This window comes from Lipophrys pholis (assembly GCF_963383615.2).
Source record: "Lipophrys pholis genome assembly, chromosome: 12".
Lineage (NCBI taxonomy): Eukaryota > Metazoa > Chordata > Actinopteri > Blenniiformes > Blenniidae > Lipophrys > Lipophrys pholis.
In genome coordinates, this window is record NC_137641.1 from 8,705,827 (window position 1) to 8,727,984 (window position 22,158).

The 22,158-nt window shown below is 42.8% G+C and overlaps 1 protein-coding gene across 2 annotated transcripts; it reads right to left on the minus strand.

Moving 5' to 3' along the window:
* Positions 1-18,848: 18,848 nt before the first annotated feature.
* LOC308117973 (uncharacterized protein) lies at positions 18,849-21,835 on the minus strand. 2 transcript variants are annotated; one of them, XM_080477111.1, is made up of 6 exons: positions 21,654-21,748; positions 21,460-21,570; positions 21,220-21,378; positions 21,020-21,136; positions 19,717-19,870; positions 18,849-19,566 (listed from the first exon to the last, which is right to left on the minus strand). In XM_080477111.1, the coding sequence occupies exons 1-6, from the start codon at positions 21,706-21,708 to the stop codon at positions 19,047-19,049; spliced, it is 1,116 nt and encodes a 371-aa protein (XP_080333237.1). In that variant the 5' UTR covers positions 21,709-21,748; the 3' UTR covers positions 18,849-19,046. The 2 variants fall into 2 exon arrangements, with proteins under 2 accessions (XP_080333237.1, XP_080333236.1); XM_080477110.1 differs by having other exon boundaries at positions 18,849-19,870; positions 21,654-21,835.
* Between the last annotated feature and the right edge of the window lie 323 nt (positions 21,836-22,158).

The following is a 22,158-nucleotide window of genomic DNA, read 5'->3' on the forward strand; positions in this document are numbered from 1 at the left end:
TTTTGATTCAAATTTCTGAGGTGATCTCCTCTCCTGTAGAATTCAACTTGTCTAAAAGGTAACAGAGACGGTCTGTTTAGTTTTACCCACAGTGCAAATTTATGCATTTATGTTCTTCAATCCTTCCAGATCTGTTTTACAGACGCAGACCTGACTGGGTGCAGTACTCTGAGTCCAATCACAAGACAACCTCACTTTTTCAAACCTATAATCCAGTAAAAAAAAACACAACTGAGTTTATATTTTGACCCATGTGATAATTACTTTTTGTAATTTTTTTAATGACTGTTGTTAAATGTTGTGTAAGAATGTAATAATCACTGTATGAGTTACATCTCTTGTAGTCATTATAAACTTTTATTTCTAAGTTCATTATAAGCTATCTCTTTCTTTGGCCTGTTTATGTATAGTGAGTGTATAAGTGAGGAGATGTGACCTCGTCAGAACCTCAATTACAGTGTCTTTGTTTCTTCATTCTCACAGGAAGACTGTACAGACACTCCCTATCTAATTCTCTGGAGAATTTTTATGAGGAGCTTCAATTGTTCAGAAAAGTGTAGTGAAGTGTATCAAGTCTGACACACCCTTGTTTACATGAACTGAAATGTATTCAAAGTATTGAAATGTTCCCTGAGACTCTCCTCTGGACCCATGATGTCACTCTTCTACATGATGTCACTCTCCTCCATGATGTCACTCTCGTCTGGACCCATGATGTCACTCTCCTCCATGATGTCATTCTCGTCTGGACCCATGATGTCATGTCGCTACAGGACCCCCCACAACAGTTCCGGCCTCACACAGTTGACAAACCACACACACACACACACACACACACACACACACACACACACACACACACACACACACACACACACACACACACACACACACACACACACACACACACACACACACTTCCACTCGTGTTGCTGAAGTTGCTTGTTTTCTGCCATCATTCGTTCAACTTTCAAAATCATGTTCTTCTTTTATTGTTGCTTCTTTGTTAAGTCATGTTGCTGCTTGAAAATCATATTACCGTCTAGATAGAGCTGCTCAGGCTGGTTTAATCTAATAACAGTTGGAAAGTATTTAAATATGTTACACCCCGAGGAGGGACGGAACATACCTTGAAGGACACAGGGAAACGGTTGGATTTTTACCATTTTAATTAAAATTTCTTTTAATACGCTTGTTGGTTTTTAATTAAAAAAAAAGTGTTGAACCTGAAAAGCAAGCCGGTTATGTAAAAACTAGAACCCGACAAAACCCCATAACCAACCCGTGTCCTAAACTAACAAAATATCAAAAGAACAAGTCGCTGGTGGGCTGGCAAAAACAAACAAACAGGTGCGGTCCCGGGCCAACCCTGTACAGGGCCGTAGGAGCCGGTACCAACACCCAATCTAACAAACGAAAACCCCAACCTACTTTTGAAGGATAAACAAAAACGAAAACAGGACCACCGGTCCCACCAGGGAAAAAGGATCTGCGCTAACCCCCACATACAACGAAGGCGGAAGAGCCGAAGAGGGCAGCCGCCTGGCTGCGTGTTCGATTGGGAGTGATCGAGAGAGAGGAGCCCTCAACCCTTTAGACACCGCCTATTTATAGGCGGAGAGGCAGGCTTTAACGAATCCTACGAAAATAATAACTAACAAATACTGAAATAATCCCTCAAGAAAACCAACAAGGGGATATAGAGATAAATTTACTTCCCGCCAAAAAATATTACTTTATATATATATATATATATAACAAACTAAATAAATTGACCTCAACGGAAGTAGAATAATAATACAAAAATCTTCACTAATTCCTAACACCCCCACCCAGTGTCACTGAATAAGTATGAATATTGGCCGTAACAAACCAAAAAAAAACGGTCACATTCAATTTATTCAGAGCCCTCGCATAACATCTTACAGACATGAAAGGGCGTCGGCGAGGACATTATCACACCCGCGAATGTGCGTGATCACAAGATTCAATTAGCGCAATGACCAATTCATCAGCCTTCTGTTCTTATTGCGCATCCGATCAAGAAACACCAGAGGATTGTGGTCCGTGTAAATTCAATTTCAATTCAATTCAATTTTATTTATAAAGCGCTAAATCACATCAACAAACATCTCAAAGCGCTCTCACAATGATAGAGTACAACAGAACCCAACTGAACCTTTCCAAAGCAAGCAGATGTAACAAGCAACAGTGGCCAGGAAAAACTACCTCGCATGGAGAGAAGTTCATCAGAACTCCCTCTTCAGGAAGAAAGCGTGGGACGGACCCTAGACTCTGGAAGGGCGGCCATCCGCCTTGACCGGTTGGGGGAAGAAGTACATGGGATAGGACAGGGAGAGAGAGGAATAGAAGAGGGAGAGAGAGAGTGGCAGACAGGCCAGATAAGTACAAATACTAAGAAAAGTCTATGATGAGCGTTGGTCTGATGATGAATCAATCTCAGTCTGGAGTTTAAGGGCCATGCCGTTGCGGTGGGGTCACGGTGCTGTGGTGGGGTCAGGTAGTAGGACCGTCGTAACTCCACTCTGTGAGTCTTGGGTCTGATCCCCTGGATCCTGCTCCCCTCCTGTCAGGGAGAAAAAAGACGGCGGCAGTATCTGGTGGCTACAGTAATGTTGTTACACAGAGAGAAAGAAAGAAAGACAAGAAACAGAACCTCCAAATGTAGAGTTACTCCCTTTAACGGGAGAGAGAAAATCCCCTCAGCAGTCTAGGCCTATAGCAGCTCAACTTAGTGGTCCTATTTTATTCCTAATGATAAGCTTTATCAAAGAGGAAGGTTTTTAGTCTACTCTTAAATAAACTAATGGTGTCGGCCCTTCGGACTGAGGCTGGTAGTTGATTCCAGAGTAAAGGAGCCACATGGCTGAAACTCCTGCCTCCTGTTTTACTTTTATGGACTTTAGGGATTACCAACAGTCCTGCATCCTCAGAGCGAAGGGCTCGTGGAGGGTGATAAACTTCTAGAAGTTTCTCGATATAGGACGGAGCCTTCTGATGAAGAGTTTTATATGTGATCAGAAGGATCTTGAATTCTATTCTAGATTTAATTGGAAGCCAGTGTAAGGATGCTAAGACTGGGGAGATGTGCTCTCTTCTTCCAGTTCTGGTTAGTAAACGTGCAGCAGCGTTCTGCACTAGCTGTAAGAGCCTAACAGAGGAGTTTGGACATCCTGACATTAGGGAGTTACAATAATCTAATCTTGAAGTCACAAAGGCATGAATAATTTTTTCTGCATCTTTGAAGGACAAGAAGTTTCTAATTTTTGCAATATTCCTTAGATGGAAGTAGGCTGTCCTGGAGACATGTTTAACATGGAAAATAAAGGACAGATCCTGATCAAAAATAACACCCAGGTTCCTAATATCACTGTTAGAGGTTAAGGTAATATTATCTAAGGTAATCAGACTATCTGAAAAGTTATCCCTGAGCTTTTTAGGACCTACGATTATAACCTCAGTCTTGGATGTGTTGAGCATTAAGAAGTTGATAGACATCCAGGACAACATCCCTGAGGCAGGACTCTAATTTAACAAGTTGGTCGGCTTGATTGGCTTTAATTGATAAATATAGCTGAGTATCATCTGCATAACAATGAAAGTTAATGTTGTGTTTCCTAATAATATTTCCGAGTGGTAACATATAGAGATTAAACAATATCGGTCCGAGGACGGAGCCTTGTGGTACTCCACACAGGACCCGTTCATGCATTGAAGATTTGTTATTTACGGGAACAAATTGAAACCGGTCAGATAAATATGATTTAAACCAGTTTAAGGCTAAGTTTTTAATGCCGACGGAATCTTCTAATCTCCTTAAAAGTATATTATGATCGACAGTATCAAATGTGGCACTAAGGTCCAGAAGAACTAAAACAGATAGAAGACCTCTATCTGAGGCCATTAGAAGGTCATTAGTAACTTTTAGCAGTGCAGTCTCTGTACTGTGGTTCATTCTGAAGCCGGACTGAAGGTCCTCTAACAGATTATTCTCGTGCAGGTAATCCTGGAGTTGTTTAGCGACTACTTGCTCCAGAACCTTTGACAGGAAAGGAAGGTTGGAGATCGGCCTGTAGTTTGAGAGAAGGCTTGTGTCTAAGTTTGGCTTCTTAATGAGAGGTTTAATAACTGCTAGTCTAAAGGATTGTGGCACATAGCCTATTGTTAGAGACTGGTTAATAATTGCGAGTATAGAATTATTGATTAGTGGCAGTGCCTCTTTCAGAATTCTAGTAGGAATTGGGTCCAACAGGCTAGTAGTTGGTTTAGCAGAAGAAATAAGGGAATTTAGTTCGACTAGTTGTATTTGCTGAAAGCATTCCAGATGACTGTTAGGTTTAACCAGTTCCTCTGTTATGGGGCTAACGGACGGTAGGGTTTGATGGATGTTATCCCTAAGCGTTGTAATTTTATTTTGAAAGAACTTCATGAAGTCCTCACTACATATATTGATAGGAATGGTGGGCTCAACGCTATTTTGGTTCTTGGTCAGTTTGGCTACAGTACTGAAAAGAAACCGAGGGTTGTTTTTGTTTTCCTCTATTAAGGATGAGTAGTAATTAGTTCTACTTCTACTCAGAGCTTTCTTATAAGTTTTGAAGCTATCCTTCCAGGCTATATAATCTATGTCTGTTTTTGTTGAACGCCAAGTTCTTTCTAATCTACGGGAGCGTTGTTTAAGCTCGCGGGTTGATGAGTTAAACCATGGGGAGGACTTTTCCTGTTTTTTCAGTTTCATTTTTTGAGGAGCTATGTCGTCTAGCGTTGTTTTTAGCATATCTGTCAGACTGTTTGTTAGGTATTCAATATCTGAGCTAGCAACAGTATACGGGTCAGGAAGATTCACTACTGATTCTATAGCAGAGGGAATTCTTTCCTTAAATTTAGTTACTATGTTATCAGAGAGAGACCTGGTTAACACGGCTTTAGCCGGAGGTTTATAACTATTTAGAACAAAGTCAAAGGTTATTAAGAAGTGATCTGACAGGAAATCATTGTGAGGAGAGATGGTCAGATGCTCTATATTCAAACCATAAGTTAGAATAAGGTCTAGGGTGTGTAGATGTTTATGGGTAGGCCCGTCTACTACCTGAGAGAAACCTAGAGAGTCAAGTGTAGATCTAAAGCTGGCACTGAAATGATCATTTTCTACGTCAACATGAACATTGAAGTCTCCTACCATGATAACCTTATCTTTAGTCAGGGCTACATCTGACAAAGATTCAGAGAATTCAGTTAAAAAAGTTGAATAAGGTTCAGGAGGACGATAAATGATTACAAATTCTACAGAATTTACTATTTTATTTGACGGGTGTCGCATGGTCATGGTCATGCTCAAACTCTCAAAAGAACTAAAGTTGGATTTTGGGTTAATATTAATTAGTAACCGAGAGTTATAGATGGCTGCCACGCCCCCTCCTCGACCACTTTCACGAGCTATTTGAGTGTTAGTATGACTTGGAGGGGAGGCTTCATTTAGACTAACATACTCATCTTTACGTAGCCAGGTTTCTGTTAATCCAAAGAGATCAATGTTGTGTTCGGTTATCAGATCATTGACTAGAAGAGCTTTGGATGATAAAGATCTAATGTTTAGGAAACCACATTTAATTCTTTTGTCTTGATTTTGTCTAGTTTCACACTTGATACGGATTAAGTTTTTGTAGTCATTAGAAGTTGTTTTCCTAGGTTTAGATAGTTTTATACTTGTGGTGGTCCGAGGGATAGACACAGTCTCTATGGGATGTTTAACTAAGTTAGCTATGGATGGTGACTGCCGAGAGGGGAAACTCAGAGAGGCGTGTAGGACTGCGACTCTGTTGCCTGGTCCCTACTCTGGTGCGTCAGGATGGAGGAGCTAAGCTTTTAACTATGTTTCTAGATAAGAGGTACGCTCCATCCAACGTGGGATGGATGCCGTCCCTCCTGATGAGACCAGGCTTGCCCCAGAAGGACTTCCAATTATTAATGAAGCCTACCGAGTTACTGGGACACCACCCTGACAGCCAGCGGTTAAAAGATGACGTGCGGCTAAACATCTCGTCACTGATGAGGTTTGGGAGGGGGCCAGAGAAAACTACTTCGTCTGAAATGGTCCGCGCGTATGTGCACACTGACTCTACGTTAGCTTTGAGGACCTCAGACTTCTTCAGGCGAACGTCGTTTCCACCGCAGTGGATTACAATCCGTTTAAATCTCCGTTTACTCTTGGTCATTAGCTTTAGCTGGGACTCAATGTCGCCTGCTCTGGCCCCAGGCAGGCAGCTAACTGTGGCCGCTGGTTGTCCTAGGTTAACGTGTCTCACTATTGAGGAGCCAATAACCAGCGTGTCCTTCTCAACCAGCGTGCTGCTTAGTGGGGCAAACATATTGGAGACACTGACGGAGGCCTGCGGGGTGTAGCGGGGGTGTCCGGTAGACTTCTTGCTGCTACGTTTACCCCTGGCAGTCACCCAACCGCCCTGTTCCCCCGGCTGCTCGGGGGCCACTGAGGGGGGGCTAAAGTTAGCAGCTACCTGCGCTGCTAAGCTAGAACGCTCCGCTCCAGCTAAACCTGGCGGCTGCCTACTAGCTATCGGGCTAGCCCTAAGCTCGACAGAGAGGAGACGTTCCTCAAGCTGACTCAGCCTCGCCTCAAGTGCTACAATAAAGCTACACTTTTCACAGGTCCCTGAGTCAGTAACTGAGGTTGAGGTGTAGCTAAACATCTGACATTTGGAGCAGGAAAATATAGGAGGAGAGGAGGGGGAAGCCATGATGAGACAGGTGCTAATAGGAGCTAAAACAGAGCACAAACAGAGAGAAACTGGAAGGCAATCACCTTTTCGGTTTAGGAATCCGGTTCTTTCCGTCCGGTTCTTTTCGTCCAGTAGTTGGGTTTAGCCGCTCACCTGCTCTGAGCACCGCTCACACTGCTCTGAGCACCGCTCATATTGCCTGACCACTTGAACCACCGACATAAACCTCAAAATGTTCCAAGGCCATGATCAAAGCCAGCGCTTCTTTCTCAATGGTGGAATACCACCGCTGGTGCCAATCCATCTTCTTTGAAAAGAACGAAACAGGATGTTCGACGCCATCACAGTCATCCTGCAGGAGCACGGCACCCACGCCCGAGTCACATGCGTCCACAGCAACCTTAAAGGGCCCGTCAAAACAAGGTGCAGCAAGCACAGGGGCGGTAACAAGCAGCATCTTGGTCTGGTCAAAGGCATATTGACAGGCCTGAGTCCAACAGAAGTCAACTTTTGGGCTGAGAAGGTTAGTTAAAGGAGCCGCCACCGCTGAAAAGTTCTTGCAGAAGCCACGGTAATAACCGATCATAGCCAAGTAACGGCGGAATTGCTAAAATCGCCTCAACCCTTCGCCTGAACCAGTCGCACCTGACCTCCCCCCACCTGTTTGCCCAAGTAAGTGACAGTCGCCTTGCCAAACTCACACTTCGAGAGGTTCACAGTCAGGTTGGCCTCCCGCAGCCGCTGGAAGACTCCGCCCAAATGCTCCAAATGCTCCACCCAAGATGACGAGCAGATCACTACATCGTCCAGGTAGGCTTCACAGAAAGGCAAACCAGACAACACCACATTCATAAGCCTTTGAAAAGTAGCTGGCGCGTTGCACATGCCAAAAGCCATCACATTGTACTGAAGGAAGTCATCGGGTGTGACAAACGCAGATATTTCTTTGGCGCGCTCTGTCAAACAGACCTGCCAGTAGCCCTTTAACAAGTCAAGCTTACTGACGTACTCTGCTGCGCCCACATGATCTACGCAATCATCCATCCGAGGAAGTGGATAACAATCCGGTTTAGTCACCCCATTTACCTTCCTAAAGTCTGTACAAAATCGGTCATCTCCGTTGGCTTTCAATGTTAACAGACATGGCGAACTCCATGCACTGCTACTATTCTCGGCTATGCCATGTAGCACCATATAATCAACCTGTTTTTTCAAACGACCGCGTTTTTCCGGATTGACGCGGTAGGGATGCTGTTTTATGGGTTTAGCGTCCCCCACGTCAATATCGTGGTAGAGCACGTGCATCTGGGAGGGGACATCCCCAAACAGCGAATCATATGTCCGGACTCATTCGACCAGATCACACTGCTCCAACTCACACAGATGGGAAAACAAACTCGACAGATTTTTCAACGCCACTGAGTTGGCAAACCTCCCCTGAGTCAACGCCACGGACCCGTGATCCTCCTCCGGATGTGCGGAAACGGACAGCTCTTGTTTATCTGTCATCAAACTGACACAAACTTCAGCGCGTTCAGCACCACCGGCAGCGGACAGCTCCACAGGTGCGGCACCATTTTCTGACGGGGACCCCACAGGCTTAACACGCTTGAAATACGGCTTCAACATATTCACGTGACACAACCGCGTTGTACGGCGACGTTCTGGAGTGGAGATTACATAGTCCCTGTCACCTACTTTGCGTTTCACAAGGTAAGGACCACTGTACCGCCTGTAAACTAGAACCAGGAATTGGCAGTAGCACCATTACCTTTTCACCCGGTTTGAATTCCCTCATTTTAGCATGTTTATCAAAAAGAGACTTCATGCGGGCCTGCGCATCTTTAAGATTTCCCATGGCAATTTCACATGCACGGCACAGTCTGTGTCTAAACCAACTGACATAGTCCAACAGATTTGTTTTAGTTTCCGCCCCGAGCCACTTTTCCTTAAGCAGCGTTAAAGGACCACGAACTGTGTGTGCGAAAACTATTCGCCCAGTTGGACAACAATAATCTTCACTAATTCCTAACAGGATCAGTGTGATAACTGTAAATAATATATGGAGCACTAACAAGGGTATTGTATGTTATCCCCCACCAATCCCCCTGACAATCGAGCACAAAAACATGAAGGAGAGCGGGGTTGAAATACATGAGGAGAGGGAAGGCACAGGTGAGGCAAATCAAGCTGATTACACACACACACACACACACAGAGGAGGAGTACAGAGGAAGGGCAACTGACAGAGACGCAGACAGACGGAGGACAACACAACAAAAGTGACAGAGACGCAGTCTTCACGAGCACACAGACACAAACACAGACCCTTACAGTGGGTATATGTGTTAATATATTTCTATGCATATACATTAAAAATGTGTATACTTAAATAAATAAATAGAACTGCTTAGAACTGTTATATATATGTAAGAACCATCCGGTGTGTGAGGTAGAACAATTGAACTATTGAGTCTTAGGAATAAGCAGACAACTGACCTTAGTTCACAGGCAGATAACGCCATGCTGGAAAGGGGAGTTAGGGACTCTTAGAGGAAAACCAGCTGGAGAAGGTCGTAAATCAAGAAGTCGCTAGTTTAAAGCCGAGAAGATGTAAGGCCTTGTCCCATTATAAGATCACAAATCTTCCCGGGACAGAACAATAGAGATGTGTTCAGCTTCGGTAAAAACAACTCTGGCATCCACACTATATGTGAAGTGAGGGGTAAAAGAAAATGCTTAAAACCAATGTTTTTGGAGACTCGGCGCGCTTTCACTCTGATTCCTGGTCCTTCCGGACGGTCTGAGGGTTGAGCCCGAGATCTCGATGTATCCCATGTATTCTGCCTGAAGGTAATTATCAATAAACGTATTGTGAACAACATCTTTCTGTTCCTTCATCAATTTAAAGAACACACTAATGACTGAATTTCCTTCAATAGATAGATAGATAGATAGATAGATAGATAGATAGATAGATAGATAGATAGATAGATAGATAGATAGATAGATAGATAGATAGATAGATAGATAGATAGATAGATAGATAGATAGATAGATAGATAGATAGATGGATCACTGTTAATATATGTATAGTTCAAACATGTATAAATGAATTTAGTAATAAATGAGTGGAAGCTTATTTAGTTGATAAAACTTTCAGACTGGATTACATTTCCCCTCCATTGAAAAGAGAGAGAGAGAGAGAGAGAGAGAGAGAGAGAGAGAGAGAGAGAGCGAGAGAGTTGACCTTTGATAAACCAAAATTTTATAGCGTACAGATCAGGACTAATTGAGGACATATGAAAGTGTTAATTACAGGGTGGTGTTGCAGGATGCCTGTGTTGACACCTCCCATCTGATCCAGATCGTTTGCAGATCGTATTCACATTTGGACACAAACAAAAAACACACAAGAAACCAGACAGGCAAGTACTTTGTCGAGTGGCAAAGGAAAACAAGACAACTGCTCAGTGTTCTGCCATTCACCAATAAGTAAAAGAGATTAAGTAAATAAGATCAAATTATGTAAAAAATAAACCACAATAAAAAACCTTATGGAGATAAAAGCAGTCACTGACATAAAAACCAGGATAAGACTCGGGCCCCCACGGTGCTGAGGCATGATGTGAGGATGGTGAGAAGTCCAGGAGACGTTGAGCGGAGGGTTCGGGAGGGAGAGTATTCATAGGGGAGGTCGCAGAGGTAAGTAGGGGCTAGATTGTGGAGAGCTTTGTAGGTGAGGAGCAGTGTTGCCACAGTTACTTTAAAAAACTCAGATTACTGATTACTAGTTACTCCTTAAAAAAGTAACTTAGTTACTTCACCGATTACTTGTTTTTAAAAGCAACTAAGTTAGATTACACATTCCTTTTTTTGTTACTTTCAGCAGCTGCCAGTGTTGGGATTTATGGTTGGTTATTAGCGTTAAATTACTGTAAGTAATAGATTACCGAAAGTAATAAATCACTGGAGGTGATTTATGAAAAATTTAGATTATCAATGAAAGTAAACGGTCATTTCCTCATTAACAACTTCCTAAAGTAATTGAGTAATTACTTAAAAGTTAATAAATTATCAAAAAGAATTTGTTAATAAAAAAAGTATTAATTTGAATAAATTTGTTATTTATCTATTAATAATAAATTGGGGCACCACCAGAGAAACTGGAAATAGCTAATATCAAAATATCAGTCTGAGGGTGATGGGCGTAATGACCCCGAACGTCCATCAGGTGGAGGCAGACATTGGCAGGTCATTGTGGTGACCGTGACGACCACTAGGGGCGTGCGGCGGCGCACAGAGGGAGAGCGCAATGACTTGATGCGTCCACCAGGTGGACATCAAGAGGGATTGCGATGACCCACGCGACCACTAGAGGCGTTTGACTCGCTCTTTCTGGGGACGCCACGGTTGCTTAGCGGCCAGATAAACAAGACGTCCGTCGTGCGCGCATGCACGAGGGCGGTCTCGGAGTGAAGCGGTCTCACCTACTGTAAACGAAAGGGCGGTTCGGTTGGCCCGTTTCTGAGCGCCGTGGGTAAATTTACTTCAAGACCACATCACATTAGAGAGAATGTCTGCTTGTAGGAAAAATAATTCGACACAATTTGAGTCCACATGGTCCCCAATAATTAAATACACCATGTAGCCCTGTGGGGGTGCGGTTTTTCCGCCCCGGGGCTCTGGGGTCTTCAGTGGAGCTCTACGGGCTCGGGGGGGGGGGGGCGGGGATCTATCAAGATCGGGGGGCTGGGGGGGATCATGGGGCGGGAAAGTGTGAGGTGGGATATGAGGCTCCTGGGGGTGGAGAGTTGTAATTGTGACGGATTACATTTTCACAGTAAGCCTCCAGACGGTGCTTGTGGGTGTTTGTGACGTCACTCAACAAGAAAGTCACACAATATCAAGGAACCAGAGAGTAACGGAGTAACAATACCTCCGCACCAGCAGACCGGCCCTGTTTCTGTTTCCACCAGCAGGTGGCAGACTAACACTGTCACATGAATCAGTCTGAACTCATTGAGCCACATAATCCAGTCGGTCCTGAAAGACATTGATCAGCTGTAATTTTCAATTTCATTTTTTTCCCCCCCCACAATTTCACATATACTACAATGACTCTGATTTGTGCATGAATTCCGCAAAAGTTTGAAAAACTGGACCCCCAAAAAAAGCTTGGAGCTTCTCCTGTTGGGGTACAACACACCACCACTACATTTAACCAAGAATGGCTCAACCACAACCAGTTCCCTCGGACATCACCAGCAGTAGTGATGAATGAGGACTAATTTGTGCTTATATATGTACAAGTACACATACACACATAGAAACAAACCTATTCCCCTACAAGTGTGGTCCTAAACTCAAAAGAAAAGACAATACCTGGCATTTACCTGCACGTAACAGTAAATCATATACTTTGACTAGATCCACGTACAGAGAGAAAAACTTTTAACCCTGAGAGTACTAAGCCGCATGTAACCTGCATAACTCCCCAGTAGTTGATTCTTTAGTTTCCTTTTAAATATGGATAGTGTGGCTGATTGTTTTAAGTTGCTTTCCAGCTCATTCCATATGTTTGGACCTCTGACATATACTAAAACTAGTATATTTTAGTTTTCTATATTTCCCTTTTAGAGGTAGTTCATTCCTGGTATTATGTTGGTGAGAAGGTGAGTACAATGGAATGAGTTCGCACAATCGAAATGACTCTCATAGCTTTCTTTTGTAGTGTCAGACGTTTTGTAGTGTGAGTAGAGTAAGTATTGCTCCAGATAAAGTTACAATAATTCAAGTGAGGCTCAAATAGAGATCTGTACAGTGATAAGAGTGCCTCTATTGGGACCAACTGTCTGATTTTAAATAATAGGCCGACAATTTTAGACATTTTTTGAACTAGTTCTATAATATACTTTCTGAAATAATCAATGGAACCAGCTCAGTGCGGCTCATCGGGATCAAACACGTTTTCTTTCATCTCGAAAGCCAAAGAGTCCAGAGGCCCTCCTGGAAACCCACAAGCCTGGATGCTCATTAAAGTACACAACGTGTTGTGCATTTCATTTTCTGGCAAAGTGAAAGAATCTCACCCGTTTGACAGTGAGGAAGCTTTAAACTGCTGAAGAGGTTTTACACTGTAAACAAAGAAAACTAATTCTGCAGCTACATTTAATCTGCATCAGGTGAAACCAACATGGGACTGAATTCTCACCAGGCTGTAGGTTCATATTGTGGCCATGCTTTTAGTGAGAATGTGTGCTGGATGCGGATGTTCATTTCTCCTCCGTTGGTTTGGCTCAACAATATTTCACCTGGAACTTGGAAATCTGGAAATTCCAACGAGTCGCCAGAGTGAAGCTGCGGCTTCGTTTCAGTGTTTCTGGGGTGGATTGGTGAGCAGGACAACAGAAACCCACGAGAATAGAGAAATGATCAGTTGTAGTTCTGTGTCAACGTCTCGCCTTCCCGTCACCGTGGAAACAAAGGTTGAAACGATTCTCTGTGTAAACCAACGCCTCGGGCTGTCGGTCCATTAGTTGTTTAGTTGTTTTTCTGGTTTGAGATGTTGCGACTGTGAGTTTCATTTAATCTCCGGTCTGTTTTAACGGCATGGTGGAGGTATTACGTATCACTCCAGGCCAAACTCCTCTGAAGCAGCTTTTTAGGAAAGTCCTTCAAACACGGTGAGCTGCAGGATGTGGAGCGGCATGTCACCTTCAGTCAATTTCGGTTTTTATCAGCTGTATTCACTGTAGTTGTGTTCTACTTCTTTTGTTGAACCTTATATATTCAAAGCCTTCGGGTGGCAGGGGCCGGCTGAACTTGAAGTTGGTACCAATAAAGTAAAGATGGCGGCGTGCACTGACCTCTCCCATCCAACGGCTGTTTTTTGTTCCTCTTTATGTATGTCTGTGTTTTTCCCTGTGCCACAAATATCACCTTCAGACCTTCTGCTGCCTGCTTTACAATGATAAAGGACGGCTACTGTTGTAATTATTTTACAATGTATGTTGTAGGTGCATTGCTGCTCTCTGGTGGCACAGCCGTGTTACACTCAATAAAACTATGTGAACAAACTACAGTTACAAGTTTCTTCACTCCCACAACACACCGATGCCCATAAGCGCCCATAAGAGGAGGCGCCGAGACCTGAAGTCCCTGGATCACCTGAAGTCCCTGGATCACCAGAAGTCCCTGAATCACCTGAAGTCCCTGAATCACCTGAAGTCCCTGGATCACCTGAAGTCCCTGGATCAACTGAAGTCCCTAGATCACCTCAATTCCCTGGATCACCTCAAGTCCCTGGATCACCTCAAGTCCTTTCATTCACAAGAAGCCACATGTACAGCGAGTAACTGAGCAGGTATACGGCACGTTGCTTTTGGCGTTGTTTTCAAACTCCCTCACAGAGTAGGGAAGGGGCATTGTACCAAGACTTCTCCAGACTGGTACAATGTCGAGTCATGACTCAATACACAGTTTTGCTTGACAGGAAAATCTGTTGGCCGTATATAAACAACCTGACGTCAAACCGATTAACTATTGAACGAAGAAAATCATTTTAATCAAATTTAGACTGCCTACTAAAGATATTGGGAGCGTCTTCCAGAACTGTATATTAGTTTTCAATTTTGAGATTAATAAAGTAAAATTTTACATAAATCGTGAAGTGCATTCTCCAGTTATGTGAATGCCGAAGTATATAAACCTCTCGAACGATGAACTAAATCGAAGGGTCTGTCACCAGGATATATCGTTCACACAGGTAGCCATCAACTCACTTCTCACCCTGTGAAGATTCCAAACACATCATTTGTCTCCAGAACTTTTGGAATAGTAGTCCTAGGATTGGTGATGTACAATAAAATGTCATCTGCATACAGCGAGATTATGTTACGGGTTTTTTGTGTATTATAACCATAAATGAAGGGGTCGGAGCGGATACTCTCAGCGAGTGCGAAGATGCCTTGTTCCTCTATACAGAGTGAACCGTGAAGACAGTCCCTCTGTGTATGCATGAAGAAAAACTCTGTGTAAATAAGAAAAGAGTGTATATTGAACTTTTTATAAAACTCTCCGGGTAGGTCATCTGGGCCGGGGGCTTTATGGTTTTTTAGTGACGCTAAAGCCTTTTGTCTTTCCAAAACAGAAATTTCAAAATTCAACAGGGCAGACTCCTCGTCATCTAAGCAAGTGAGATTACAATTGTTCAAGAAATCATGCATAGCATCACAGTCTGTATTGTTTTTTTATTTGGAGAGGTTTTCGTAATATTGAAGAAAATGGTCATTAATGTCTCTGGGTCTTATTAAATCTTACCTTTGTCTGACTTAGTTTTATGTATTGTACAATCATCAGGCGTATCATTAAATATATCATTAGATTTGTTTACCACCCCAAAACTAAAACGTTCTCAGGGGGTACAACCAAGCTGGGGACATTGCTGGGGAGAATGTGGAAACTCCCTGCTGATCATTTCCATACTTTTTGGGACTGTCCTGTTATCCAACCTTCTGGACAGAAGTAACAACGTTGATGACGGAGTTAATGGGTTTTGACATTAAACATGATTTCTGCACAATATATCTTGGCAACATCCTATCTAGAATTAAAGCCACTGATAAATATCAGAATAATATAACAAGGAGATGGCTCACTGATGAAGGAGGGGTGGATTGGAACTGTTGCAGAAATACAGAGCATGGTAAAGCTATTGTTCTTGCTCAACCTTAATACAGACAGGATCACTAAACACAGACTTAAATGGATGAATTGTTTTTATTTAACCACCTAATGAAATCAAAAATGTAAAAAAAAAAAATTATATTAACTTATATAAATATAAGTGATATGAATACTCACCCTACTGACTAGTTCAATGATACAATATACTTGATATACACACACACACACACACACACACACACACACACACACGCACACACACACACACACACACACACATACATGGACACATATATATATCTACATACATGTACATACATACACACTATTGGGATTTATGGTTGGTTATTAGCATTAAATTACTCAAAGTAATAGATTACTGAAAGTAATAAATCACTGGAAGTAATTTATGAAAAATTGAAATTATTAATGGAAGTAATTTACTTACTAAGTCATTTACTCATTAACAACTCCTAAAGTAATTGAGTAATTACTTAAAAATAAATTCATTTATTAATAAAAAAATGATTAATTTGCATAAATTTGTTATTTATGTATTAATAATAAATCGGGGCACCACCAGATAAACTGGAAATAGCTAATACCAAAATATCAGTCTCGTTTGTAAAAAGTTTATTTAAGTTAGTTAATATTTCTGCATAAAATATAACAAACTTAACTAAAATGGAAGGTGTGAGAGCCCAGCACAGACTGTTACAAACCAGTGAATTGTCAACAATAAATACACAATAATCACCAAGAAGTGGTGATTATTCAGCTAACAGACGTTTATTAAGAAAATGTATTAATTCCTAAACAATTCTGGAATCATCTCATAAATCAACACACTTAAGTATCAAACGTCATCTAACACGGAGTTCTAATCTATTAAACAGCAAACACTATGTACAAAGTGTGTGTGTGTGTGTGTGTGTGTGTGTGTGTGTGTGTGTGTGTGTGTGTGTGTGTGTGTGTGTGTGTGTGTGTGTGTGGGTGTGTGTGTGTGTGTGTGTGCGTGTGTGCGTGTGTGTGTGTGTGTGTGGCTTGATGCGTCCACCAGGTGGACGTCAAGAGGGATTGCAATGACCCACGCAACCACTAGAGGCGTTTGACTCACTCTTTCTGGGGACGTGGCGATTGCTTAGCGGCCAGATAAACAAGACGTCCATCGAGCGCGCATGCACGAGGGCGGTCTTGGAGCGAGGCAGTCTACCGAGGGCGTAACGAACAGGCGGTTCCGTTGGCCCGGTTCTGAGCACCGGAGTTCTAAGTGGATGTCGGGACATGCAGTTAGAACTCTGATGATCGAGGCAGAAGTGGTCTTGCAACAGATAACAGTTGGTTGTTACATGTAGTTGTGTGTGTGTGTGTGACCTTATCTGATCAGATAAGGGGGGCGCATTGCTGCGGGCAGATCCTTGTTAGTAGAAGGAGGGGGAGAGTGAGAGAGGGTGAAGACAAGAGAAAGACAGAGAATTCTGGCCATGCTCGGTTCTGAACCCTGGTTGCTCCACCCAGAGCTCCCAGTGGACTGCAGCTCACTTGGACCTTTGGTTCTGAGGTGGAAAACCCGATTCCCGGACTTGGTTGGCGCGCGTGAACGCGCGTACACAAACATATGAGATGCTGCGGCCTTCCCAGCGGCACATTGAAACACATTGCATGTTAACAGAACGTCATTCTACCTATTCTGCCCAGACAAAAGCTCTCACCGTCCGTGGTCGGACAGCACCGTCTGTGGCCGGACAGCACCGTCCGTGGTGCTGTTGGTTCTGTGAGGCTGTGGTAACTGGTGCTCTCTATACCATCCTGAGGTAGGAGAGACATGTCTCTCTCTCGATGGTCAGATTGAGAAGCAGAGAGAGTTGGTAGGTAGAGAGTCTCACCAAGTTGCATTTTGGACCCCTGTGGTGTTTGGGTCGGGTTCGATCATCCTCATTGGCCACCAACCTGGGGGGTTGGACACTTGGGGGGTCTCTGGCCGGCTCCCTGCTGTTTTATGGCCTGTTCATTGTCCCTGGTGATTTTCCTCTGGGGGAGAAACTTCTGGAGCAGTTCACTGGAATCTTCAGCCCAACAACACATACATACTCATAGACTCATATCCATACACATACACAGAAAACAATTTCATTAAGCAACTTCTTCTGGACGACATCTACATATTCTAACAGGAGTGAGAAGAAGTGAACAAACCCTTATTTATTCCCACCCCTTTTCCATAAATTATTGTTTGATGATTTGATAATTTCCAGCTTCCTAATTATTTTTCTCATGTTAAATGTGTGCTTATACATGTAAGATACATTAAAGGTACATACAAATATGATACTACTTATTCATATATATCTCTATATATATACACCTATATATACATCTGTATACACATACACCTATATATACATACACACATATACACACACAGGCATAAATAAGTTAAATAATGAACAAGATCAACCTGAACTCCTGTAATCACCTGGCATAAGTCAAACCCCCTCTTCATCCTCATATTGTGTAAGGATCATATTATTTATACTGTATTTTAAACTGCCGTATGTTTGGACGTTGCTTCAACTCCACAGTCAAACTGTTCCACAGTCTGACTCCACAAACGGAAACGCTGAAACTTTTCCTGGTGGTACGGGCATTGCCAGTTTTGAAGTTGTGTTTTCTTCTTAAATCATGGCTCCCTTCTCGTCCACTCAACAATTTTGGATTATTTCTTGGTAGTAATTTATATTTGGCCTTGTACATTATTTGTGCTGTTTGATAACCCCTCCAGAGCTGTGATTTTGAATTATTCAGACTGTAAGGATAAGGAGTTGGTGTGTTCCAGATACCCAACCTTGTGAATTATCCTTATTGCCCTTTTTTGGAGAATGAATAGTGACTGTAACGAACTCTTGCCCCAAACCTCTACACAGTCATTTAAGTATGGAAAGACTAATGAACAATAAAGAATGTGGCGTGACTTATGATCTCCCACAGTTGTCACGTTATCTAAAACCTTTAAGTCCAGCCTTTTATTTGCATATATTGCAACATCTCCTCCACTTTTATTTCTGCCGATTGTACCTCAGTTCATAACCCTCTGGCTCAAAGTCCATGACTTATTCTGTTACAGGTTACAACCAAGAAGACGGAACACATAATAAAGGAAAGAAACATACTCTATCCTCGACTCACCCGCTCTGAAAATGTAAATAATATCATCGAACTCTATTGTCCTTGTTTTTTGAGGGTTTTTTAAATTTAGTTTTGTTTTTGTATGTACGTGTATTTCTGTTTGTCTACCATGTATTCATGAAAACTTGGAATCAAAATAAAATCAATTTGTTGCCGCCTATAATCCATTAAAAAGACCTTGGTGAAAATGAGAAACAGAAAAAGGCAAAACCAAAATAAATTGCAATTGTAGCTTTATTGATTGATAGAGCAAAAGAAAGCACCATGTAGCTGAAATGATTCATTGAACTTGATTTGTATCCCTTGAGCGTATTTATCAGTTATTTAAAATTTTGGCTAAAAGCAAATCACAAAGTAAGTAAAGGCGGATCATTAAAAGCCAGTGATTACACATGTTGAGTATTGTTCTCTAAGTCAAGGAAATCCTATGGGTGTGGTGGTGGTTGGTTCCTCGGTGGTGGTGGTGGTTGGTGTGGGTGTGGTGGTGGTTGGTTCCTCGGTGGTGGTGGTGGGGTGATATTTGTGATGGTGTTGCAGCAGGTAACTGTAGTAGTGGGGCAGCAAGTTGTGGTGGTGGCCATGCAGCAGCTCTTGTAGCTGGTGGAGGATCAGCTGTTGGCGGTAGAAGAGCTGCAGAAGCTGCTGCTGCCCGCAGAGAGACAGCTGGATCTGATGGAGCAGCAGTTGGTGGTGGTGGACCAACAGAGACTGCTGGTAGTACAGTGGCAGCTGGTGGTGGTGGTCGAATGGCAACTCCTCCTGTTGGTCTAGCAGTTGCTGTTGGTAGTCAAGCAGCTGCAGGTGCAGCTGGAGAAGCACCAGTTGGTTTTGATGGAGCAGCTCAAGCTTTATTGCAGCTGACAGTTGCTTCAGTTCCACGACCAGAGCTCTGATTTTACCCAGCAGCTCACTTGATGGGGTGTAAACTGTAGTAGGCTCAGTGGTGGTTGTAGGTTGTGTAATGGTGATTGTGGTTGGCTCAGGGGGGGTTGTGGTTGTAGGTGGCTCAGGGGTGGTTGTGGTTGTAGTTGGCTCAGGGGTGGTTGTGGTTGTGGTTGGCTCAGGGGTGGTTGTGGTTGTAGTTGGCTCAGGGGTGGTTGTGGTTATTGCTGTGCAGGTTGGTGAAGAAGGAATGAAACCTGCATCGATGAAAGGCAGCTCTTCCAGTTCACCAGTAATGTCGCACACATTTGGACTTCCACAGCCACCAACAATGAACTCGACGTTATCCAGGAAGGCTGTGGACGAAAGGTTTCAGGTTGGGGTCAAATCATTTCTTCATTTGTCATGATCGGTGAATATAAACTGATCCAAAGTATGTGAGAGTCTGTTGTATCTGTAAATGTTGATTGCTTTACCTGCAGTACTGAACAGTGCAGTTTCAAGTTTTTCAATTGTTACATTTCTCAGATTGTTTGGGCAAATCAGCAATGGGTGAGGCGTTCCTGCTTTTTCCACCTGCGTAACATCGCCAAACTTAAAGGAATGGTGTCCAAGGTGGAGCTGGAGATGATTTTACATTCTTTTATCTCTTCTCGTTTAGACTATTGTAACGCCCTTTTTACCTGTTTCAATCAGTCATCTTTAATTCGCCTTCAAACAGTCCAAAATGCAGCTGCTCGTCTTTTAACAGGAACAACCCGGAGAGCCCACATCACCCTGGTCCTCTCCTCCCTCCACTGGCTCCCTATAACGTTCCGTGTTCGTTTTAAAATACTAGTGCTAACTTTTAAAGCATTACATGGCCAAGCACTGTTTTATATTTCAAAATTCCTTCACCCATATGCCTCAAATAGAGCGCTTAGTTCTGGCCAACTAATGCTGCTTACGGTTCCACACACCAAGCTAAAAACTCGTGGTGACTGGGCCTTTGAAGCTCTCCTACCAAAGCTGTGGAATGCTCTTCCACTTCAGCTGAGATGCGTCAACTCCTGTGGTGTTTTTATGAAGCAGTTAAAGACATTTTTATTTAGGCAGGCCTTTGTCTTGTAGCTGCTCAATGTTGCTCAATTTTACTTTTCTGTATAACCATGTATGTTTTTCTTTTTTCTTGCTTCTACATGTTTAATGATCATTTAATTAAAATTTTTAATTATTAATATTTAATTTCTTTCTGTTTTTAGTGAGGTTAAAGACCTCGTGGCTCATGTCTGGGAAAGGTGCTATATAAATAAATTCTATTCTATTCTATTCTATTCATCAGTCAGGTCACACCCAAAGCTCATACAACCTCTGGTCGCTCGGCATTTCAGTTTTCTATTGCACATGACTGGAATCATCTGCAACAGCCCTTAAAACTTTACACTGAATGAAGACGTTTCAGGTTAATGTAAATAAGCTGAAGTTGGTCTGAGATATTCGATCAACTGAACAATAAGAGCACTGACCGGTTCCACTAAAGCAGGTGTCCTCCAATCCTCGACAGTCCACTGTTGCGAGGAACATAGCATCGGAGGGGACACTACCAGGACACGTTCTTCCATTAACTGCTTGAGGAGTTGGGACTGAAAAAAAGAATACATTGAATTAGTTATTTCAAAGTTTTTTAGTCTTTTATTCACAATCCTTCTGGTTCGAATTTACTTACAACCAAGGCCTGCATTATTGCAGTCATCCGTATCGCAGCACTCAGTGTTTGCAATGGAGTAAATCCCGCCCACGTTCGTCTCAATGATCCCTGTGGTCACTGCTGGGCACACTGCGGAACTGACACAGTCCCTGTAGATTCTCTCTATTCCGTCTTGATCTATTGTCAAAACAAAGTTTAGTGAGATATATGGAACACACACACAGCTCTGTGAAAAGACGATGTGAAGAGAACGAATACCTGTGATGAATGCATTGAAGCACACTTCGCCATCTGAACATTGAACTGTTCTTGGAAACCGACAACTCAGATCATTTGAATTTGTGCACCGAAGGCATTGGAGCGCTCTGGCTGAAATGGGAACAGAAATAATCAAAATTGTGTTGGCAGCAAAGCCTCAGGAGATCCTCCAAGTGTGAGCAGCGCCTGGTTACCTGTGCCGGAGAGCATGCAGACGAGTGCCAGAGAAAGAGAGAGGATCAGCTTCATCTTGATGATGAGGAGTTTGAGATGTACTGAGTGCTGCGTCTGTCTCCTGCCTCTTTATAGCGTACAGATGCGGAAATAATGGAGATATGAATGTGCTAATTACAGGGTGGTTGTATTTTCCATTCTCGCAGGATGACTCTGCTGACATTCCCTATCTGATTGTTTGGAGAATTTTTATTGGTGGATTGAAATGTTCTGCTGGTAAAAATAGCTGTGTGCTCTTTGAACAATGGATCCTGAACTGACCTGTTCTTCAACCATCTGAGTGGAGAGTCCAACAGGAGGAACAGTGTCATGACAAAAAGCCTCCAATGTTGGTCTGGGCCTGATGATGTGGCTAACACAACCAAAACACACAAACAAAATAAAGAAACAACCCATTTCTGATGAATACTATCTTGGTGTAGAATTGTGCATGTGAACAATTAAGCTGCATTCTATTCATTTCTC